This window comes from Globicephala melas, chromosome 1 (assembly GCF_963455315.2).
Source record: "Globicephala melas chromosome 1, mGloMel1.2, whole genome shotgun sequence".
In the NCBI taxonomy this organism is placed as follows: Eukaryota; Metazoa; Chordata; class Mammalia; order Artiodactyla; family Delphinidae; genus Globicephala; species Globicephala melas.
The window spans coordinates 178,898,696-178,916,302 of record NC_083314.1 but is presented as its reverse complement, the minus strand read 5'-3'; the positions used below and the strand labels follow the sequence as shown (position 1 = coordinate 178,916,302).

The 17,607-nt window shown below is 55.6% G+C and overlaps 1 protein-coding gene across 1 annotated transcript; it reads left to right on the top strand.

The window, feature by feature from the left end:
• Positions 1–1,963: 1,963 nt before the first annotated feature.
• AGTRAP (angiotensin II receptor associated protein) lies at positions 1,964–16,506 on the top strand. The gene is made up of 5 exons (XM_030878403.2): positions 1,964–2,084; positions 9,661–9,695; positions 12,005–12,110; positions 12,952–13,126; positions 14,615–16,506. The coding sequence occupies exons 1-5, from the start codon at positions 2,058–2,060 to the stop codon at positions 14,716–14,718; spliced, it is 447 nt and encodes a 148-aa protein (XP_030734263.1). The 5' UTR covers positions 1,964–2,057; the 3' UTR covers positions 14,719–16,506.
• Positions 16,507–17,607: the final 1,101 nt, after the last annotated feature.

The window sequence follows — 17,607 nt, the reverse complement described above, 5'->3', positions numbered from 1 at the left end:
TACTGTCTGCCGGGCAATGCTCTAAACATTTTTGTGTATTAACAAATCCTAACAACCCGTTGAGGAAGATACTATTATTATCCTCATTTTACAGATCAGAAAACTGAAGCATAGAGAGGCAAAGTGACTTACTCAAGTTGAACCAGTAAGTGGACAAGGATAGGACTCAAACTCTTGCTACTCTGGTCCAGCTCGTCCCCTGGGCTCTGAATCCCGAACAATCCTACCCAGTGTCTGGTCTCTAAAGCTTACCAGCTCTCGGTTACTCTGGCAGATGTTGTGCTGTTCTGCCCCCCGGCTGGATGACTGTGTCTCCAAAAGGGGCATTAAATTAGGCCAGCGGACCCTGCAGCCCTGCAAAAGTTCCCACACTCACTAGAAAAGTCCTTCTTTGTATCTGGAGAGAGTATGTGTCTTGATATGATCTCAGGACCCACCCAGGCAGTTTTTCAAGTTTCCACGTGGTCTCTCCCCTCCTGGAAATAAGAATAAACACTCAGACAGACTCAGGCGGACCCTCTAAATGAAAGCTGGAGTTATCCAAATGAAAGTGTTCTCTGGTTATGGGTGGAGGATGGGCTGGGGAGGAGGATGGAGGGACTCTTTGGAGGGCAACGATCTTTAAGAGAGATGCCAGGAGGGAGAGCCCTTTCTTCCCTCCATCCCTTCCATTCATAGCAGGGGTGGGCAGACAGTGTCTTGATAGAATCTTCTCGAGTCCTCTTCCTTCTGGAGACAAGTGTGACTATAGGTTTTCTGCTGGTCTTCCAGGTGGATTTTTCTGAAGCTTTAAGTATGTTAGCTCAAGAAGGCTCCAACCATAGGCCCCTCGTGCATTGATAAGAACAATATTTTATGTATTTTGCCCACTTACTAAGTGCCAGGCATTTGTTCTGGGCACGTTATGTTCACAAAGACTCTATCTTTTTTTTTTTTTTAATATTTATTGAGTTATTTATTATTTTGTTTGCACCGGGTCTTAGTTGTGGCACGTGGGATCTTTTTTTAGTTGCGGCCTGAGTACTTCTTAGTTGCGGCATGCCTGCGGGATCTGGTTCCCTGACATGGGATCAAACCCCAGCCCCCTGCACTGGGAGCACGGGGTCTTACCCACTGGACCACCAGGGAAGTCCGGACAAAGACTGTATCTTTAACCAAACTGTAGTTAGGCTCCTCTGAGCCCTCTTCTTGACTAGGCCTCAACCCAGCCTTCTGCATCCTGCACAGCCCAGTTTTAGCAAGAATCCTGCTAAGTCAGTTTAGCAAGAATCCCTCCGACCCTTGATATCTGATCACCCTCCATATCTGATCAAGTTCCCCATTCCCCACTTTTGAGGTCTGCCTTTGGCCTACCTTTAGCAAGAATCCTGTTAGGTCAGGTTAGCAAGAATCACCCTAGCCTTGATGTTTCTTCGTAGTAATACTTTTGCCATCCACTGACCCTTCACTCTGCTGCTTGCCTATAAACCCCCACTTATCCTTGGGGTTCTCCGAGTTGGGCTTGAACTCTCCCTTCCCTATTGTGTAACCCCTGCCCCAGTAGTCTTGAATAAGTTTTCCTTACCATTTTAGCAAGTGTCAGAATCATTTTTTCTTCAACATGAATTAGTTCATTTATCCTCACAAGGATCCTCTGAGGTCCGCAACTGTCTCCACTTTCACCGGAGAAGGAGGGAGGAGAGAGGGTGCCCTCTGGGATGAGACACAGCTGTTGCCGCATCTGCAGTTTGTACCTGGACGTTCTCCCAAGTTCTCCCATCAGCCCACTTGCAGGAACTTCAACTCGGCGAGATATTGTGCCCTTTGCGACGCAAATCTGAATGTTCTCCAGCGGTGCCGGGAACTACCTGGGCAGTTGCGGGACTAAGGCGCTAGCAGCCGGACGCCGTCGCCTAGCAACCGGGCAACAGTCACGTGACCCAACCCACGTGCCCATCCCCCCCGGGGGGGGTGGAGCCGGGGCCGCGGGCGGGGCGGAGCCGGGCAAGTTTGTTTCCCGAGTTCGTAGACCAGGAGCCCCCGCGGTTGTCGCGCAGGTTCCCTCCAGCTTCGTCGAGATGGAGCTGCCCGCCGTGAACCTGAAGGTGGCAATAGGCGGGGCGGGGCGGGGCGGGGGTGGCCCAGCCGCTGGGGTTGGCGGGCTGGCGGGCTGGCGGGCGGGCGGGCGCGGGGCGGGTCTCCCCGAGCGTGCTGGGCGTTTGCGCTTTTAAAGTAGGAATTTAGAGGTGAGAGGACCGAGCGTTTGGGGAAAGAGGGGTGGTAGGGAGAAAGAGAACGTACAGAGTCCAGCTGAGAAGGAGGTGGGTGGATAGACCGTAGCAAGGAGAGGGATACAGAAGGCCAGCAGGAAAGACCGAGAGGAAACTGGAGGAGGGAAGGGAGGGAAGAGGCCCCCTCTTCCCGGAGTCAGACCGGCCCAGCTGGGAGCGCCGGGCCCCCGAGGCTCGCTTTGGCCTGCGCGCCCAGAATTCCCCTGGGGAAAGAGGAAGGCGCGGGGCGGGGGGCCCACCGAGAGCCCGAGGGGGACTTAGAGGCGGCCCACCTCCCCTTCACCGAGAGAGGGGCTAAACCTTTCACCTGCACCCCCGACACCAACCTGGTAGCCTCCTTTGTTGGCAGACGAAGCTGTGATCCCGGACGAGTGGTTTTTCAAAGTTTATGAATTCAACGTCTTTATTTCGTAAGCAGCACAGACACCAATAGAAGTTACTTAAAAGCAGAGAACGCCAACTTTGCGCATTTAGGGAAACACTGGAGCTTCCTGGGGTGTCTTCATTTCCTGAGCCGTGTCCTCAGCTGTCAGGATGCCAGCGGCTGTTCTTTTTTTTCCTCCCCGCCCCACCAGCCCAGTGCTTCTTGGCTCTGTTTGCCACTGAGAGGCTGAAGCCTTTAACTTTGGTCAGGAACGTATGAACCTTGGACCAAACCTGCCATTTTGGGTCTCAGTGCAGTTTCCTTCGAGACTGTAGTATCCAGGAATGGCCTTTTACTCACGCATGACAAAGAATTTAGCACCCGTGGTGTCTGGTACTGAAGGAATCTAAGAGATGACTACAGCACAATACATTATCCATATTTGGATTATTAGACACCGTCTGTGCTGTGACTTCATGTGGGAAGACGTCCCTTGATACTTTCCTTAATACTTGCTTCAGTAAACCTCCCCGAAGCTTTCAGTCAACGGCTAGGCGGAGAGTTGGCTGGAACAAGGGAATGGACTTGGATTGAGGGTTTAGCTGGGAAGAAATTTACATGAGGGCAACTAAGGTTTGTTGGTGTCGATACTCTGTTCCAGCCTGTGTGGGGTTAATGTTGACCGCCTTTTCTCTAATTAGAGATTTGCCTAAAATAATTGCTAAGAGGGAATGAAATGAGGGACAGAGCCACAGGAATTGAGAGGGGAGAGAGCCCGCATTTGGGGGGCATCTGTGGGGTGCCAGGTTATTTATTTAATCACATCAACCTTCTGAGATTTTGACAGATGAGCAAACTTCAGCTCAGACCAGGTAAGTAACTTGCCAAGGTCCCACAGAGATTTAGTGGCAGAGTCAGGGTTTGAATCCATCAGGGTCAGACTTCAAAGCTGTGTCCTTTCCTGGCCACCAATTAGTTAGGACTGACTTCTGCCTTGACATTTTCTGTCCACGGGGAGGGCTTAGTCTGTTTGGGGCTTTTTTTTGGAGCAACTTCATGGGTGGGACAGGCCACACACGACCCCAGGTGTGAGCTGTGCTGGCTTTGGGTGCCCGGAATGAAATGTCTGGTCCTTCCCTTGACTTGGGAAATAAAACATCATATCTCAGAGGGTCTTAACTGATACCAATCAGAGACAACTAAGTGCTGGGAGGGCCTGAGCAGCTAGGGTTGCTAGGTAACATACAGGACATCCAGTTGAATTTGAATTTCATATCAACAATAAATAATTTTTTAGTATAAGTATATCCCAGGCAATGTTTGGGACATTCTAGCAAATTATTCATTATCTGAAATTGAAAACTAACCGGGTGCTCTGTGTTTTTGCTGTTAAACCTGGCCACCCTGTGGAGAGAGCTGTTGGTGCTTGTTCACCGCCGTCTGAGTGGGGTGTTCTGAGACCAGAGCCCCTTGGGAGCGGGGGCAATGCACCCCTGTGGTCCTGCACTACCCCCTCCCTTATTTCACACATTCCTTGGGCATTGGCTCAATGCCTGCTTGTGCCCAGCCCAGCTGGAGTGGGCAGTGGTGCCAGGTGAGCAGAAGCAAGTGCCCCAGGCCCTCTGGGCAGTCGCTAACCCAGCCCCACCCGTGAGGCAAGTCCTGAGCTGGAGGAATGTCACTGTGACAAGTTTCGAAGGCAATAGGCTAGGGTTCGTGAGGTCTTGGGAGAAAGGCCCTTTGGAGGAGGGTGCAGGGGGTAGTGTAGCATGAGGGTTAAGAACTCTGGAAGCTGGCTGTGTAGTAGTAATGAGGATGGCCACGCCTGGGGGGCTGACTACCTGGCAGGCATTGCATTGAATGTTTCGCACATCCCTCCACCTCTCTGTAGCCACACAACACCCCTGTGAAACATTATAGTCCCACTTTATAGAAGAGCAAGCAGCAGTTCTGAGAGCTCAGGTGAGCGGCCCAAGGTCACACAGCTCTGAGTCACAGAGCTGGGGTCCAATCCACATATGTGGCTGCAATGCCCACCCCATTAACCGCTGCCCGCCTCTGCCTCTGCTCTCCAGCAGCCCTGAGCGCTGTCCCCTAGCCTCAGCCCTCGGGGGTCCTCGGGGATCTTGCTGCTCGTGCAACAGGCCACCGAGTGTTTGCACAGGACCAGGAAAATATATTCTGGGTGTTTTTGTTTTTGTTTGTTTATGGTTTTTTTTGGTCGTGCCGTGCGGTTTGTGGGATCTTAGTTCCCTTACCAGGGATTGAACCCGCGCCCTCGGCAGTGAAAGTGCAGAGTCCTAACCACTGGACCGCCAGGGAATTCCCTCCATACAGATTAATATAGAGAATATATTTTTCCTGGGAATTCCCTGGCGGTCCAGTGGTTAGGACCCAGTGCTTTCACTGCCCAGGGCACAGGTTCAATCCTGCAAGCTGAAAAAATACAAAACTGTACGGTGACCTCAGGTCTGTCTACCACCCGTCTGGGAAGTCCCACCCCCACCCCCGTGGGCCCTCTAGTGGCAAACGAAGGGTCTAAGTCCTGGTCCGCAGGACCCTGCGGTTTCCCCCTTAGCCTTCTCTTCTCAAGGTCAAACCTCCTCATTTCCATCCACCCTTCCCTTGCTCTTCCAGCACAGTGGATAGAGCACAGGCTTTGGGGCCAGAGAGATTTCTGTCCAAAGCCAGACTCTGCTGCTTACTAGCTGTGTGACCTGGAGCAGATTTCTAAACCTCTCTGAGTATCAGTTTCCTCACCATAAAAAGAGCATAAAATTAGACCCTACCTTCTAGGGTGATAAGGGGAGGATCTAGTGGTCCTGGAGGTGGTGTAGCATCACTTTTTTTTTTTTTTTTTTTGCGTTACGCGGGCCTCTCACTGTTGCGGCCTCTCCCGTTGCGGAGCACAGGCTCCGGACGCGCAGGCTCAGCGGCCATGGCTCACGGGCCCAGCCGCTCCACGGCATGTGGGATCTTCCCGGACCAGGGCACGAACCTGTGTCCCCTGCATCGGCAGGTGGACTCTCAACCACTGCGCCACCAGGGAAGCCCCTTCATCACATTTTTATTAGCAGGAAAACTCAGACCAGATAGACCTGAGATTAGCATCTGGGCTCTCTTGTTTATAAGCATTACCGTTTGGGCCAATTTACTTAATCTCTCACAGCTTCAGTTTCTTCATAAGTAAAACAGGATTAAAACTCTACGCCAGACGGTTATAAGGATGACGTGGGCCGAGTGTTCAGGGTAGCGTAGACACGTGACAGGCAGATCTTCCTCAGTAGCAGGGATTGATGTGGTTGACACTGTTTCTGGATGTCTGTTCCATAACAGTACTTACGGTTAGTAAGTAGGTACATCCAGTGACCGTCAGATGCCTGTCTCTGCGGTGGAAAGGGCGGGGCAGCCCCCCTGGGCCGAGTCTATAGGAAGAGTCCAGGAGCTCAAGTCTGTTTCCTCTTGCCCAGTCAGAACGGTCAGGCTGCCCAGGCACATTCTCAGGCCCCTCCCTCCCTCATTCTCTATGGCAGTACCTGGGTATCCCCAGTATCCCCTTGGTTACCAGAAACCTCCCCCAGAGTCAGCAGACAGTTCTTTTGTGCTGAGATGAGGGCTGTCAGGAAGGGCAGAGCCAGCTTGGCTGGGTTTCTTTTTCTTTTCTTTATTTTTATTGGCATATAGTTGATTTACAGTGTTGCGTTAGTTTCAGGTGTACAGCAAAGTGAATCAGTTATACATACACATATAGCCACTCTTTTTTAGAATCTTGGCTGGGTTTCTTGTTGGAGTTTTCCTGCACATTAGACCCCTCTGGGCCTGGGTGGGTGCGCCCGCCCATTACAAAGGTGGGGAAACTGAGGCAGAGGAGGCTTCGTCTTTGTGGGTTTCTTTTCCCAGGGCTGAAGAGAAGTGATCCACTAATGCTATGTTTCCTAAATATTTAGAAAACAAAAGTGATGTCACACCGAGGGGATGTGTGTCTGCTAAAGGTCTGCAGGATTTCCAGATTATACTCTGTTCTGCCCAAAAGAGAGGGCCTAGTTTTGGACCTTAGCAGGTGCTCACTCCATAGTACAAGCTTTTCTGGCTCCAGGAAAAACTTTATCCCACAGGTTAAACAGAATGGTTTCCCCACAGGCTTCCCTGGGTCTCAGCCTTTCCTCTTACCATGGTAAAGCTGGGCTCTGCAGGCCAAGAGCACCCCTTTATTAAAGACCTGCAGTGTGCACAGTCTAGAGGTGGGAACCAGAGCCCTTGGAAATGAAGGCCGTTTCTGAAATAGAAGTCAAGGGAGGGCTGGATTTGGTGTTGATTTTCCAGAGTGGCGACGTGAGCTGCCTCCCCTGTGGCTCCTTCCTTGGTGTCTTGTCTTAGTTAAAAACCCGACACCAGGACCACCGTGGCTGGCCGCGTGTCATGGCCTCTGACAGGTCCCTTCCCCTCTGCGGGCAGGGTTTCCTATTAGACAGAGGGGGACAGTGTTTTGCTCTTAAGATAAAGATCAGGATTTCTCCCCACACCCTCCAGGCCCAGCCCTGCCCCACCCCCAGCTTCCTGTCCCTCCTCTCCACTCTCCTCTTCCACTCCAGCCACACTGGCTTCTTTTCCGTTTCCAGAATGTTCCATGCTCCCTTCTGCCACAGAGCCTTTGCAGGTGCTGTCCCTTCGCTTGAAATGCTCTTCTTTCCCCTCTGCCCCTGGTTAACCCCTGCTCACCCCCTTCGTCCCTCAGAGAAGCCTCCTAAGCGCCTCTCCCTTGACGCAGGGTGAGGTTCCTTCTCCTTTGCTGTAACTTCCTTCACAGCAGGCTGTCTCATTGGAAATCCACACTCCTAAGGTGATGGCCTAGTTCACAGTTTCCCGCCCACCCTAGGTGTCAGGTCTGGGAGGGCAGCCCAGTGTTGCATCTGCCTTGCTCGCCTTTGAATCCCCAGGGTGGAGGCCAAGCAGGTGCCAGCGATGCCGGCTTAAACTGTACGTGTTTCAGAAACTTAGCGCTGTGTGATCCCTCCCCTTCAGCCCCTGGGAAGAGAAACCCTCAGAAGATTAGGCCTCCTCTGCCTCAGTTTCCCCATCTTTGTAACGGGAGGGCACATCTGCCCAGGCCCTGGGTCGGACAACACCTGGCTAAGTCAGGTTTGAAACGTGGCTCAGCTGTGCGACCTGGGGCAAGGTACTTACCTCTGAGCCTCAGTTTTCTCAACTGTAAAATGGGGAAAATTGTACCTCAGAGGATTGTAAGGATGAAATGCGTTCCTATGCACAAAAATCTCAGAATGCTGCCTGACGCGTGGGAGGCACTCGGTCATAAACGAGGGAAGGTGATGGCAAAGATTCCTTCCAGAGCTAGCCTGCTGTCATGTAGACTCAACTTTTTCGGAGTCTCAAGACCTGTGTAAGGCCAGGTGCATTGGTCCTTACAGAATCGATCTAGTCCTCTGTAGCCGGAAGAGGGATTCTTCGGGCGCCGTGGACCGTACTCTGGGCTTTGTTCACTTCACTGAGCACTGGGGGTGAAGGTGGGGTATCCCGGGCGTCTGCCCCGGATGTCACCTGCCCCCCATGTGGAAAACGTCTGCGTCTGTCTCAAGCAAGCCCAAATAGCTCCCCTCCGCTGAAGGCCGTGCCCCCGGCGTGAAGGCGAGGAGCCCTGGTTCTGGAGTCATACTTACAGTTTCATTTGAGTCTTGCCATCAGTGGAATCACGATCAACTTAATTTACCTCTGAGCCTAGTTTCCTTGACTGTAAAATGGGAATGATTCTAGTATCTGCTCCAGAGGCTGTTGTGAGGCCCAGAGAAGGTCACGTGGGGCGCTGGGCCCAGGACCTGGAATGTGCCATAAATAGTAACCCTTCTAGAAACGCAGCCAGAGCCCCTTGCACCAGACCAGAAACCACTGCACCAGACCAGAAACCACTGCAATCCTGGCCGTGCGCCCTTGCTCTCTGGGCCCAGCATGCCGTCCCCGCCCCCGGCTCTTGGCTTCCCCTTCCCAACTTGACTGCTCAGTGCCGGGAGCAAACCCCCTCAAGGGCCCCCACCGACCACCAGGCCCCACTGAAGCTCCCGACTTGGGGCTCTTGGCCTCCCGCAGCCTCAGCGCCCCCCCCTCCTCGGGGCTCTGGGTCCCGCGTCCCTGCCTGTGCTTCCGGGTGTCCACTTTGGGACGCCCCGCTCTCCCTCTCCTTTGCCTGGCTGGTCCCTGCGTCCCCTTTAGCACCAGCTCCGAGTTCCCTGCTTCTTTGGAAGCTCTAGCTGGCAGCTGCCCTGTCCTCCCTGTAGCATCTGTTCCTTCCTTCTTTACTTGCTTTGCAATCAGGGCCCTTTGGATTACCAGGAATAGAGACCAGCTCCAGTAAAGAGGGCTGTCTTTGAAGGACATATGGGGCAACAAAAAGGGTGGGATAGCGCAGAACTCTAGAAAAAGGCCAGGGGGATTTCTTTTCTTAACAAATCATAGCGTGTTACCTTCCTGCAGAAAAGCCCTCAGTGCACTTGGGCTGAAATCCATGCTCCTTGCGGAGGCCCTCAAGGCCCACCTCTCCCCTCTGGTCTTCTGCCACTGGGCTGCTCTCCCATTCCCTGGACGCACCCGGCATCCCCCCGTCCCCACACGGCACCCCAGCTCCAGTGTCCTAAGAAATCAGCCTCATTTGAGCTCCCCCCCACCCCAGTTTCCCATTGAGGCTCCTCTGATTCCAGAGCAGATTCCCAGGTTCCCCAAAGGAGCCTCCCGCCTTTGGAAGCAGGAAGGCCTGTAGGTGTCAGCTGCCCCGAGGGAGTGGGGAGGGCAACGTGGCAGCGTCGCCTGGCCTGTGCTCTTCCTCCTTCTCTACCTTCTCTTCTGTCACTGTTGGTGGTGTTTCATTTCAACAGACACTGCTGAAGCCCTCTTAGGGGCTAGGCGGGGGCTTCCGGTGTTTTCTGGCTCCATAAGCTTTCTTGCCCACCCCCCTGCCGCCATGGTGGTCACATTCACAGATCTCCTCTCCACCCACTCCCTCTTCTTTGTGTGTCACAGGCGATCCTCCTGGTTCACTGGCTGCTGGCGATCTGGTGAGTGACTCTCTGAGTGTCCTGTTCTGTGTCCACCTGTCTCCCAGGATCTGGGTCCACGTGTCTCCTTGGGGTCTTGTCCATGTGTGTCCTGGGTCTGCATCCATGTGTCTCACGGGCCTTGTCCACGTCTCCCAGCCCGTTCCAAGACTGAATAGCACCTTGTCAGGAACATCACCAGCAAGCTCCCCATGTTCCAAGGATGTCAGAGGGGCAGGCAGTACCCAGAGGCCTTTGCCATCACTGCCCTAGGAGCTTCGAGCCCTCATCCTCAGGGAGGCAACAGCCCAGGGCAGTACCAACCGCTCAACCTTCCTCCAGACACTGCCCGAGCCCTTTGGGCTTGTCACCCCTCTAGTTCTTCCCCGAGGCCTTCACATCTGGGGGGTCTGAGGTGCTGAAGCCTGGGGGCCGGTCTCTTATACAGTGCTGGGGTGGATGTCAGGTAGAGCTCTGTGTGTCTGTGACCTTGGGTGAGTCACTTAAACCCCCTAAGTCATTTTCTCACCTATAAAGTGAGAGCATTACTGACCCTCCCACTTGTCCTGTAAGGTCATCGGAAGGTGAAAGCGTAACTTCTGAAACTGTAAAACTGCTAACCTCCATTGAGGGTGTCCAGAGGCCAGCTGCCAGGCTGGTCGCCTTCTGGGGGTTAGCTCAGCTGCTCAGCAAGTAGACGCCTGACACAGGGGTGAGGTCACTTGCTCAGGGGTGGACCCTCACTCTCACTTCACACCCCCTGCCCAGAGACGGCAGGCTCAGGATTCAGACTGACCCTGTTCAGGTCCTGGCTCTGCTATATTCCAGCCAGGTCACCTTGACCAAGTGACTCCACTTCTTGGGACCTTGGTTTCCATCTGTAAAATGGGTACAAGGAAGCACGCCACTCAGGAGCTGTGAGAGAGAAGCATGGCGATGCTCTGCTCACCGGACACTGCCCAGGCCTGCCCAAGGGAGGCCTGAGGACTCAGGATTGATTTTCATCATGACCGTCTGCTTTAGCTGTTGAGTTTCTGGGGAGATTTGTCTGCCAAACCGAGACTGGAGACCATTGAGCTCACGTGTGCGTTTTGCAGCTGTGGAAGTGCAGTGCACACGTTAACGGGTGTGAATAATGGGAACAGTGATAATCATGGTTAATGACCTCGAGGAGCAGAGTCAAAATCCAGATTTCTCAGTGACGCTCCCCAAGATTGAGCTGGTGAGGCCTGCTTTCCAGAACCAAAAAATGAGATTACTTATTCTGAGTAAGCCTCGTTGTGCCCTACGCTTAAGTACTTTGCACATGTTTTCTGTACGGTACACTTCAGGGAACGCCATTTAAATTCGTGAGGCACCCCACTGCGTGCTGGGGCCATCCAAGCTGAGCGAATACGGTGGATAAGAGCGCAGCCTCTTGAGCCAGACTGCCTGGGTTTAAATCCCAGCTTTGCCACTTAGCAGCTGTGTGACCTTCAGCAAGTTACTTGACCTCTCTGTGCCTCTCTCTCCTCATCTGTAAAATGAGGATAGCAATAGTGCCTCCTTACTGGGGTTGTTAAGACAAATGCACATAAATGAGCGAATTTAAAGCACTTATAACTGTGCCAGGTACTAGTAAGGGCTCTGGGTTAACTATTATTTTCTTTGAGTTAACAAACAAGTAAACAGTTGAGTTAGTAGCAATACCCTACAAAATAAAAGAGGGTGGGCATTGTGTTAGAAAGCGGTGAGGTGGTACTTGAAATGGGGCAGTCAGAGAAGGAGTCTCGGAGTTAACAGTTGAGGTGAGGCTAAAATGACAAAAAGGGACCGAGTGTTCAGGGTAGAGGGGACAGCAAGGCAATGAATGGGAGGTATAGGCTGGACTGTGTCACCAGATCCCACAGGGCCCCATAGGCCATGGTCAAGAATCTGAATTTTATTCCAAGAGAACTATTGGAGAACTTTTAGCAGAGTGACGTCCCCGATTTACCTAACTGGTTGCTGTTTATGAATGGCCAGGAGCGGGCAGGAGTGGAAGTACGGAGACCAGTGGGGAGAGGCTAGTAGGAGAGGATGGTGGTTTGGACCTGGAGGGACGTGGCCAGATTCCGGATCCGTTTGGGAGGCAGAGCGGTGGCATTTGCCTCCGCGGAGGCAGAGCGGAGGCAGAGTGCTGACATTTCTGGAGCATGGGGGCGTGGGGGGAAGGAACAAGGCCATGGACTGTGGCCTCTGCTCGTAGGGGCCCTGAGACCTGAGAGCCTTAGGAGGTGACCTGTGGGAGGGGTGGGCACCTGTGCGGCGGCCACCTCCTGACTTGACTCAGATGCCTCCTTCTCCCGCAGGGGCTGCATCGTGTTCCCGGGCGCCTACGCGTGGTCCAACTTCACCATCCTGGCTTTGGGCGTGTGGGCCGTCGCGCAGCGGGACTCCATCGACGCCATAAGTATGGTGAGCTGGGGGAGAACTGGCTTGAGGGTGATCGTGGGCCCGGCTCCGTCTTCCCCTTCACTCGTCCAATCTCCTCTCCCTTCTTTTTTCCCCATTTTCCACTTTCTGCTAAGTAAGCCCACCCAGGCTACCAGCCCACGTGCACCTTCACTAGTCTGGCCTGCTTCCCTGCCTGCCTGGCTCAGAGAGCCCGGAGTCTGCTCATTTTTTCCCCAAGAGGGGCATGGCGTGGGCTCCCACCGGTGTCCCAGACTGGCCCTTCCCCGAGGGCAGTGGAGCACACGCCAGTAACCCACCTCTAGGGCCCTCCTAATAGGGAGGGATGTGGCCGGGAGGCCTGTGAAGAGGGAACTCCACCACCTTGTGAGGTCAGAGTGGACACCGTCTGGCTGAACTGTCCCACGGGGGAGCTTCCCGACACCCGCTCAGACCCAGATGGCTGTGAGCACCCGACCGGCCTCTCGGGATGGCTGAGAAGGGATTTCTCTGGTGGTGAAGATGGAGCAAGTGAATTCTGAGGGACCTTCCATCTCAGAGGCTCTGGACCCAAGTCTTGTACCTCGTCGTGGCCTCAGCATGAGAGGAGGTGGGGGAAGGTGCTCTGGCCCCACACCACTGCTCGCGGCCTCACAGCCCCCAGTCGGGCATCTCATCCACAGAGTCCTGGCTGCTGGCTTGATCTGTTGTCCAGCAAACCCCAAGGACACAGTAGGGCACAAGTGGAGCTTCCGGCCTGGTGTATATGGTGGGAGAGTGAGGGGGTGGGACAGGGGGGCAGCGGGCTCGTAAACCCGGATGACACGTGGTCGCCCCTGGGCCCTGCGCCCGGCCTGTCTTGCAGTTTCTGGGTGGCTTGGTGGTCACCATCTTCCTGGACATCATCCACATCAGCATCTTCTACCCAAGGACCAGCCTCTTGGACACAGAGCGCTTCAGCGCTGGCATGGCCATCGTCAGCGCGCTCCTCAAGCCGGTCTCCTGCTGCTTCGTCTACCAAATGCACCGGGAGCGCAGGGGTGAGCACCTCCTCCACACTGGTGAGGCCAGCGCCTCCCGCCAGCTCCCCGACTCCCCTCTCGCTGGCCCAGGTGCTGGCACGCTGCCATCTCCCCACCTCTCCCTGGTCTCCACCTTGCCCGCCCCCCAGCCCCCGGCCCCAGGGAGCCAACCTTGCCCCCTGAGAGAAGGGCTCGAGGTGCAGGGCGGGGCTTGGCGTGGGCTCTGGGAGCCAGGCTGGACCGTGTGCAAGTTTCGGGGCCCCCGGCCGCCCCCACCTGTTATGACCTTTCCCTGGCACCAGGCTACAGTGCTAGGTTCCCCTGTCAGCTCAGACATGGGTGCAGCTTTGGGCGTGATCCAGTGCCCCAGGCGGTTCTGGGCAGTCTGTGGCCCGAGGCTTGTAGGCACCTGCAGGGCCAGCTTCCCCTCTCAGCTCCCTCCAGCCCCATTGCTGGAACCCCCGTCTCCTGCCACATACGGGGTCTGGGTGGCCAAGGGAGGGGTGGTGCTGTGGCCTAGGCCGTGGGGGCCCCGGCCAAAGCCAGCCCTGAACTGCAGGTGCTTTCCCTTAGCCCAGACCTGCTGCCCGCTCCCACGGCCTCTCTGAGCTGTACCCCTTCTCGTGGTGGCCCTTCCCCTGCCCTCTCTGATGCACATTCTCACCTCCTTTCTCTCTCTCTGAGAGAAGTGGAGAGAGGTGTGGTCTTCCACCTTTCACTTCTGAGAAGAGAGGTCCAGAGTGGCCCGTGACCCGCTGGGAGAGCTGCTGGGCTAAGGGCCGGAATGGCCCGAGGCTGCCCACCCTGGGCAACCTCAGCACTGCCCAGGCCTGCCCGGGGGCGGGGAGGAGCCAGTGACGTTCCTCCATTAGACAGATGAAGAAACTGAGGCCCAGGGCCCTTGGGGCCCGTTCAGGAGCTCAGGACAGTTGTGCAGAGTGCAGATGGGAGTGAGGGGTGTGGCACTGAGAGCCCTACCGCCTACCTTGCACCCTCTGGGCTCTGCATCTGTGCCAGCTCTGGGGCCTTCTGGAAACAGTCACGCTGTATCCGCTCTGTCCGGGAGAGGAGCCGGAGAGGAGCCTGTGGGCCCAGGGCTGGGCGTCCCTTGGCCAGATTCCTGAGCATGTGCTGCTCAGAGAACCACTGAGGCATAATGGCTACGAGCCCTGTCCTTGGGGTCGTGCTGCTTAGGTCTGAACCCTGGTGTCCTCTGCTTCAAGCTTTATAATCTCAGGCGAGTCAGTTCATCTCTGTGACCCTCAGTTTCCTCATCTGTAAAGTGGGGACAATAAAAAACCTCTGTAGGGTTACAGGAGGATTGAATAAATAATATATGCTAAAGGCTTGATGCCTGGGGCTGCTGCCACTGTCACTCCTGGGTGCTGGGATGCCCAGCTCTGGCCTTTCTGGTCAAGGGGTAGGGGGATGTTGGTTTGGCCTTGTGGAATGTCCTAAGTCCTCACCCTTCAGTTTTTCTTTCCCCCCATCTCCCCCGCCCCCTAGCTTTCCTCGGACCTTCACAGGATCACAGTGCCTACCAGACGATTGACTCTCCAGAAGCCCCTGCCGACCTGGAGAGCAGGGCTCACGTCCCCCAAGGATACTGAAGCCAGCCCTGCTGCACCTGGCCCCAGCCTAGGGGCCAGTTTGACAAACTGTGGGGAGGGGTGGGAGGAGGCTGCATCACCTTCTTGGTGCCTTGGATGTCATCCTCGGGGCGCTCCCGTCCCCCCACCTTTCTCAGAACTAATGTGGGATGTGCCTTCCGGTTCCCCATCTCAGGGGTTGCCTGAATCAAGTGCCCTGAGAGGCCAGGAGCCCCTGTGCACACCTGTCCCAAACTCCTCGAGGCCTCTCCTCCCTCCCAGGCATCCCACTGGTGCCAGGCTGGGAACTGTGGTCGCTTTTGTCACCTCCACCCTTAGCTGCTCCGTGCAGGCGCTGGGTCGAGCCGTGCCTGAGCCTGGCGGGGTCAGGCCTCTAAGAGCCAGTGATGCCCCTACCCCACGCCTCTCCCGAAGTTGGCCAAGCCCTCCCGCAGGAGCTCTGAGAGCTTCTGGTCACACTAAGCCCCAGGAGTGCAGGGGTGAGGCCCCACGGCTTCTCACTGCCTAGTCACTTGGGGCCCAGGACCCCATCACTGGAGGCTGGTGGTGTCTGCAGCCTCAGAGGTCCGCCACAGCCTCCAGCTGCCCTTCTCAGAGCCATGGCATTAAAGTTCAGGGAATCCTCTAGCTGAGTGTGTTTTGAGCCACGTTTAATCTCCCGTCAGGGCTGGAGCCTGGACTTGCCATTCCTGGGAAGATTCCGGCGAATCCCCAGGGCACCAGGCCTTAGGTGCCCATTCTCTCGTGGCAGGAGGAAGCAGGGGCTCACGACCAGCTGGGCCTGCTCTGTGCTCAGCTCCAGCACAGCCGAGGCCCCAGCAGAGGAGGGCACTGTTCATTGCGGCAAGTGGGTGTCCATTTCTCCGAATTCAGATGGCTCAGGTATTGGTTTGAATCCTGCCCTGCCCCTGACTGTGTGCCCCTCAGACCCCCGTGTCTGCTGGAGGAGGGCTAATGCCTGCCCAGAGAGCGATGATGCAGCTGAAATGGACGGTGCCTGGCCCTCGGGAGGGCTCCCTGCGTGACGGCAAGGTTGTCGGCGGGGCTGCTCCTTGAGCCCATGATGCTGTTGGGTGAGTGGGCCGGGGCGGTCTGCTCCTGGCAGACCCTGTGTCTTGGCCTCAGAGCAGACGGGGACACCTGTCCAGGAGCTCCAAGGATCCCATGGCCAGGGCCCCCCCCCCCACTCCCCTGGGATGGCACTGACCACTGGGCCCCAGGTACCTGGGCTCTTTCAGGCCATCCTGGCTCGTCCCCGGCACAAAGAGGTCGAGGCCTGGTGCACAGTCCCCTCCCCCCATTCTTCTGTATCCGTCCATCCAAAGAAGCTGGGTGCCTGCCACATGCTGGAGCTACAGGGGTGAACTCAGGTCCTGCTCTCGGGGGGGAACAGGCATTAGGAGTCCTCTGTCAGGTGGCGAGAGCCCTGGAAGAAGGAACATGGGCCTCCGGGGAAGGGGCTTGTGCTCTGGGGCCAAGGGATGCTGGGTGGCTGAAGCTGTGGAAAACCGGGAACAGCCTCATAGTCAGATGGGGGCGGACAGATAAGCCGTGGTCCGTTCATTCTAAGGAATGCTGTTCAGCAGTTCAATGAATAAACCAGGCCTATTTCTATCAATGTTGGTTCCCCCCGAACGTTGGTTGCAGAATGGCACACGTGATATGAGAGCGTTAGTGTGAATTTTAAAACCTCTCAGCAATACCCTGTATTGTTTGTGGCGTACATGTGGTAAGATGTAAAAGCATCAGGCAGAAGGACCCGTGTCAAGCGCATGGTTGTGGCCTTGGGTGGGGGAGAGGAGGCTAACAGGCTAACACTCAAGTTCCAGTTCTCTCGCTTGTACCGGTTCCTGGCACGTGGGAGGCTCGCAGCGTATATACTCCTGCATCTGGATCCTGAGCGCGTCAGATTTCTCAAGGAAGGAAGAGGCGGGGTGGGGGGGTACAGATAGGAGAGGCTGTGTCAAACAGAGAGTATATTCAGAGACCCCAGTTCCTTATAGCCCCAGACCCCCAAGTTGAGCAGATCTTTGGGGAGAGGGCAGAGGAAGGCCCCTGTCTGAGGTGGAGCTCCCCAGGAGCAGACCCTGAAAAGAAGCGTGTGATGTGTTGCAAAACAGGGGAGCTGGGCTTTCTTGGTCATCTGCCAAAGCTACTCCAGGGTTGGGGGACAGTGACTTAAACTTTCAGGCTGCTCTGGCTCCCTGCCCATGCGGGCAAGGTGGCCCCAGGAAGCCAAGGGCCATCCTGCAAGGAGAGGCCATCAGAGGCACATGGGAACAGTGAGGGCCACTAGGGTGGCTGCCCCTTTCCACACAGCAGGTCTCATAAGGGAGAGTGTCTAACATTCATCCAACAAGCAGTCAAGAGCTGATGGGAGCTGGGCTGTGTTCTAGATGCTGGGGATACCCCAGTGAGGGGAAAAGCCCCTAGTACCTGGGAGATTCCATTTTGCTTGGGAGGTTTCAGGCAGGGCACAGCTCGGAGGAAGGGCTGAGCGGGCGTGTGCCTGACCAGTCTGTTTGGGGGCACGGTCAGGAGGCCAGAGTGGCTGCAGCCGAGGATGGGAAGAAGCAATGAGGTCAGGGAGGCAGCAGGGGCAGATGGGTCAGAAGGTCATTTCAAGGACTTTGGTTGAGTGTGAGATGGGAGCCACTGGAGGGCTTTGGGCAGAGTCCGACGTGGTCTGACTTAACATTAAAAGGACAGTGTTGGATGGAGAGGTGGAGGTGGTGACGCGTGGTCAGGTCAGGCAGAGCACCGGGCACCGGTTCTCAATCCAGGGGAGTCCTCCAGGCACTTCTGCCCACGGCAGCTTGGTATTGGAGGCGTCAAGGAAAACATCAGACGCTCAAGCACTGATGGACAGCGCTGGACTCACGCTGAGAA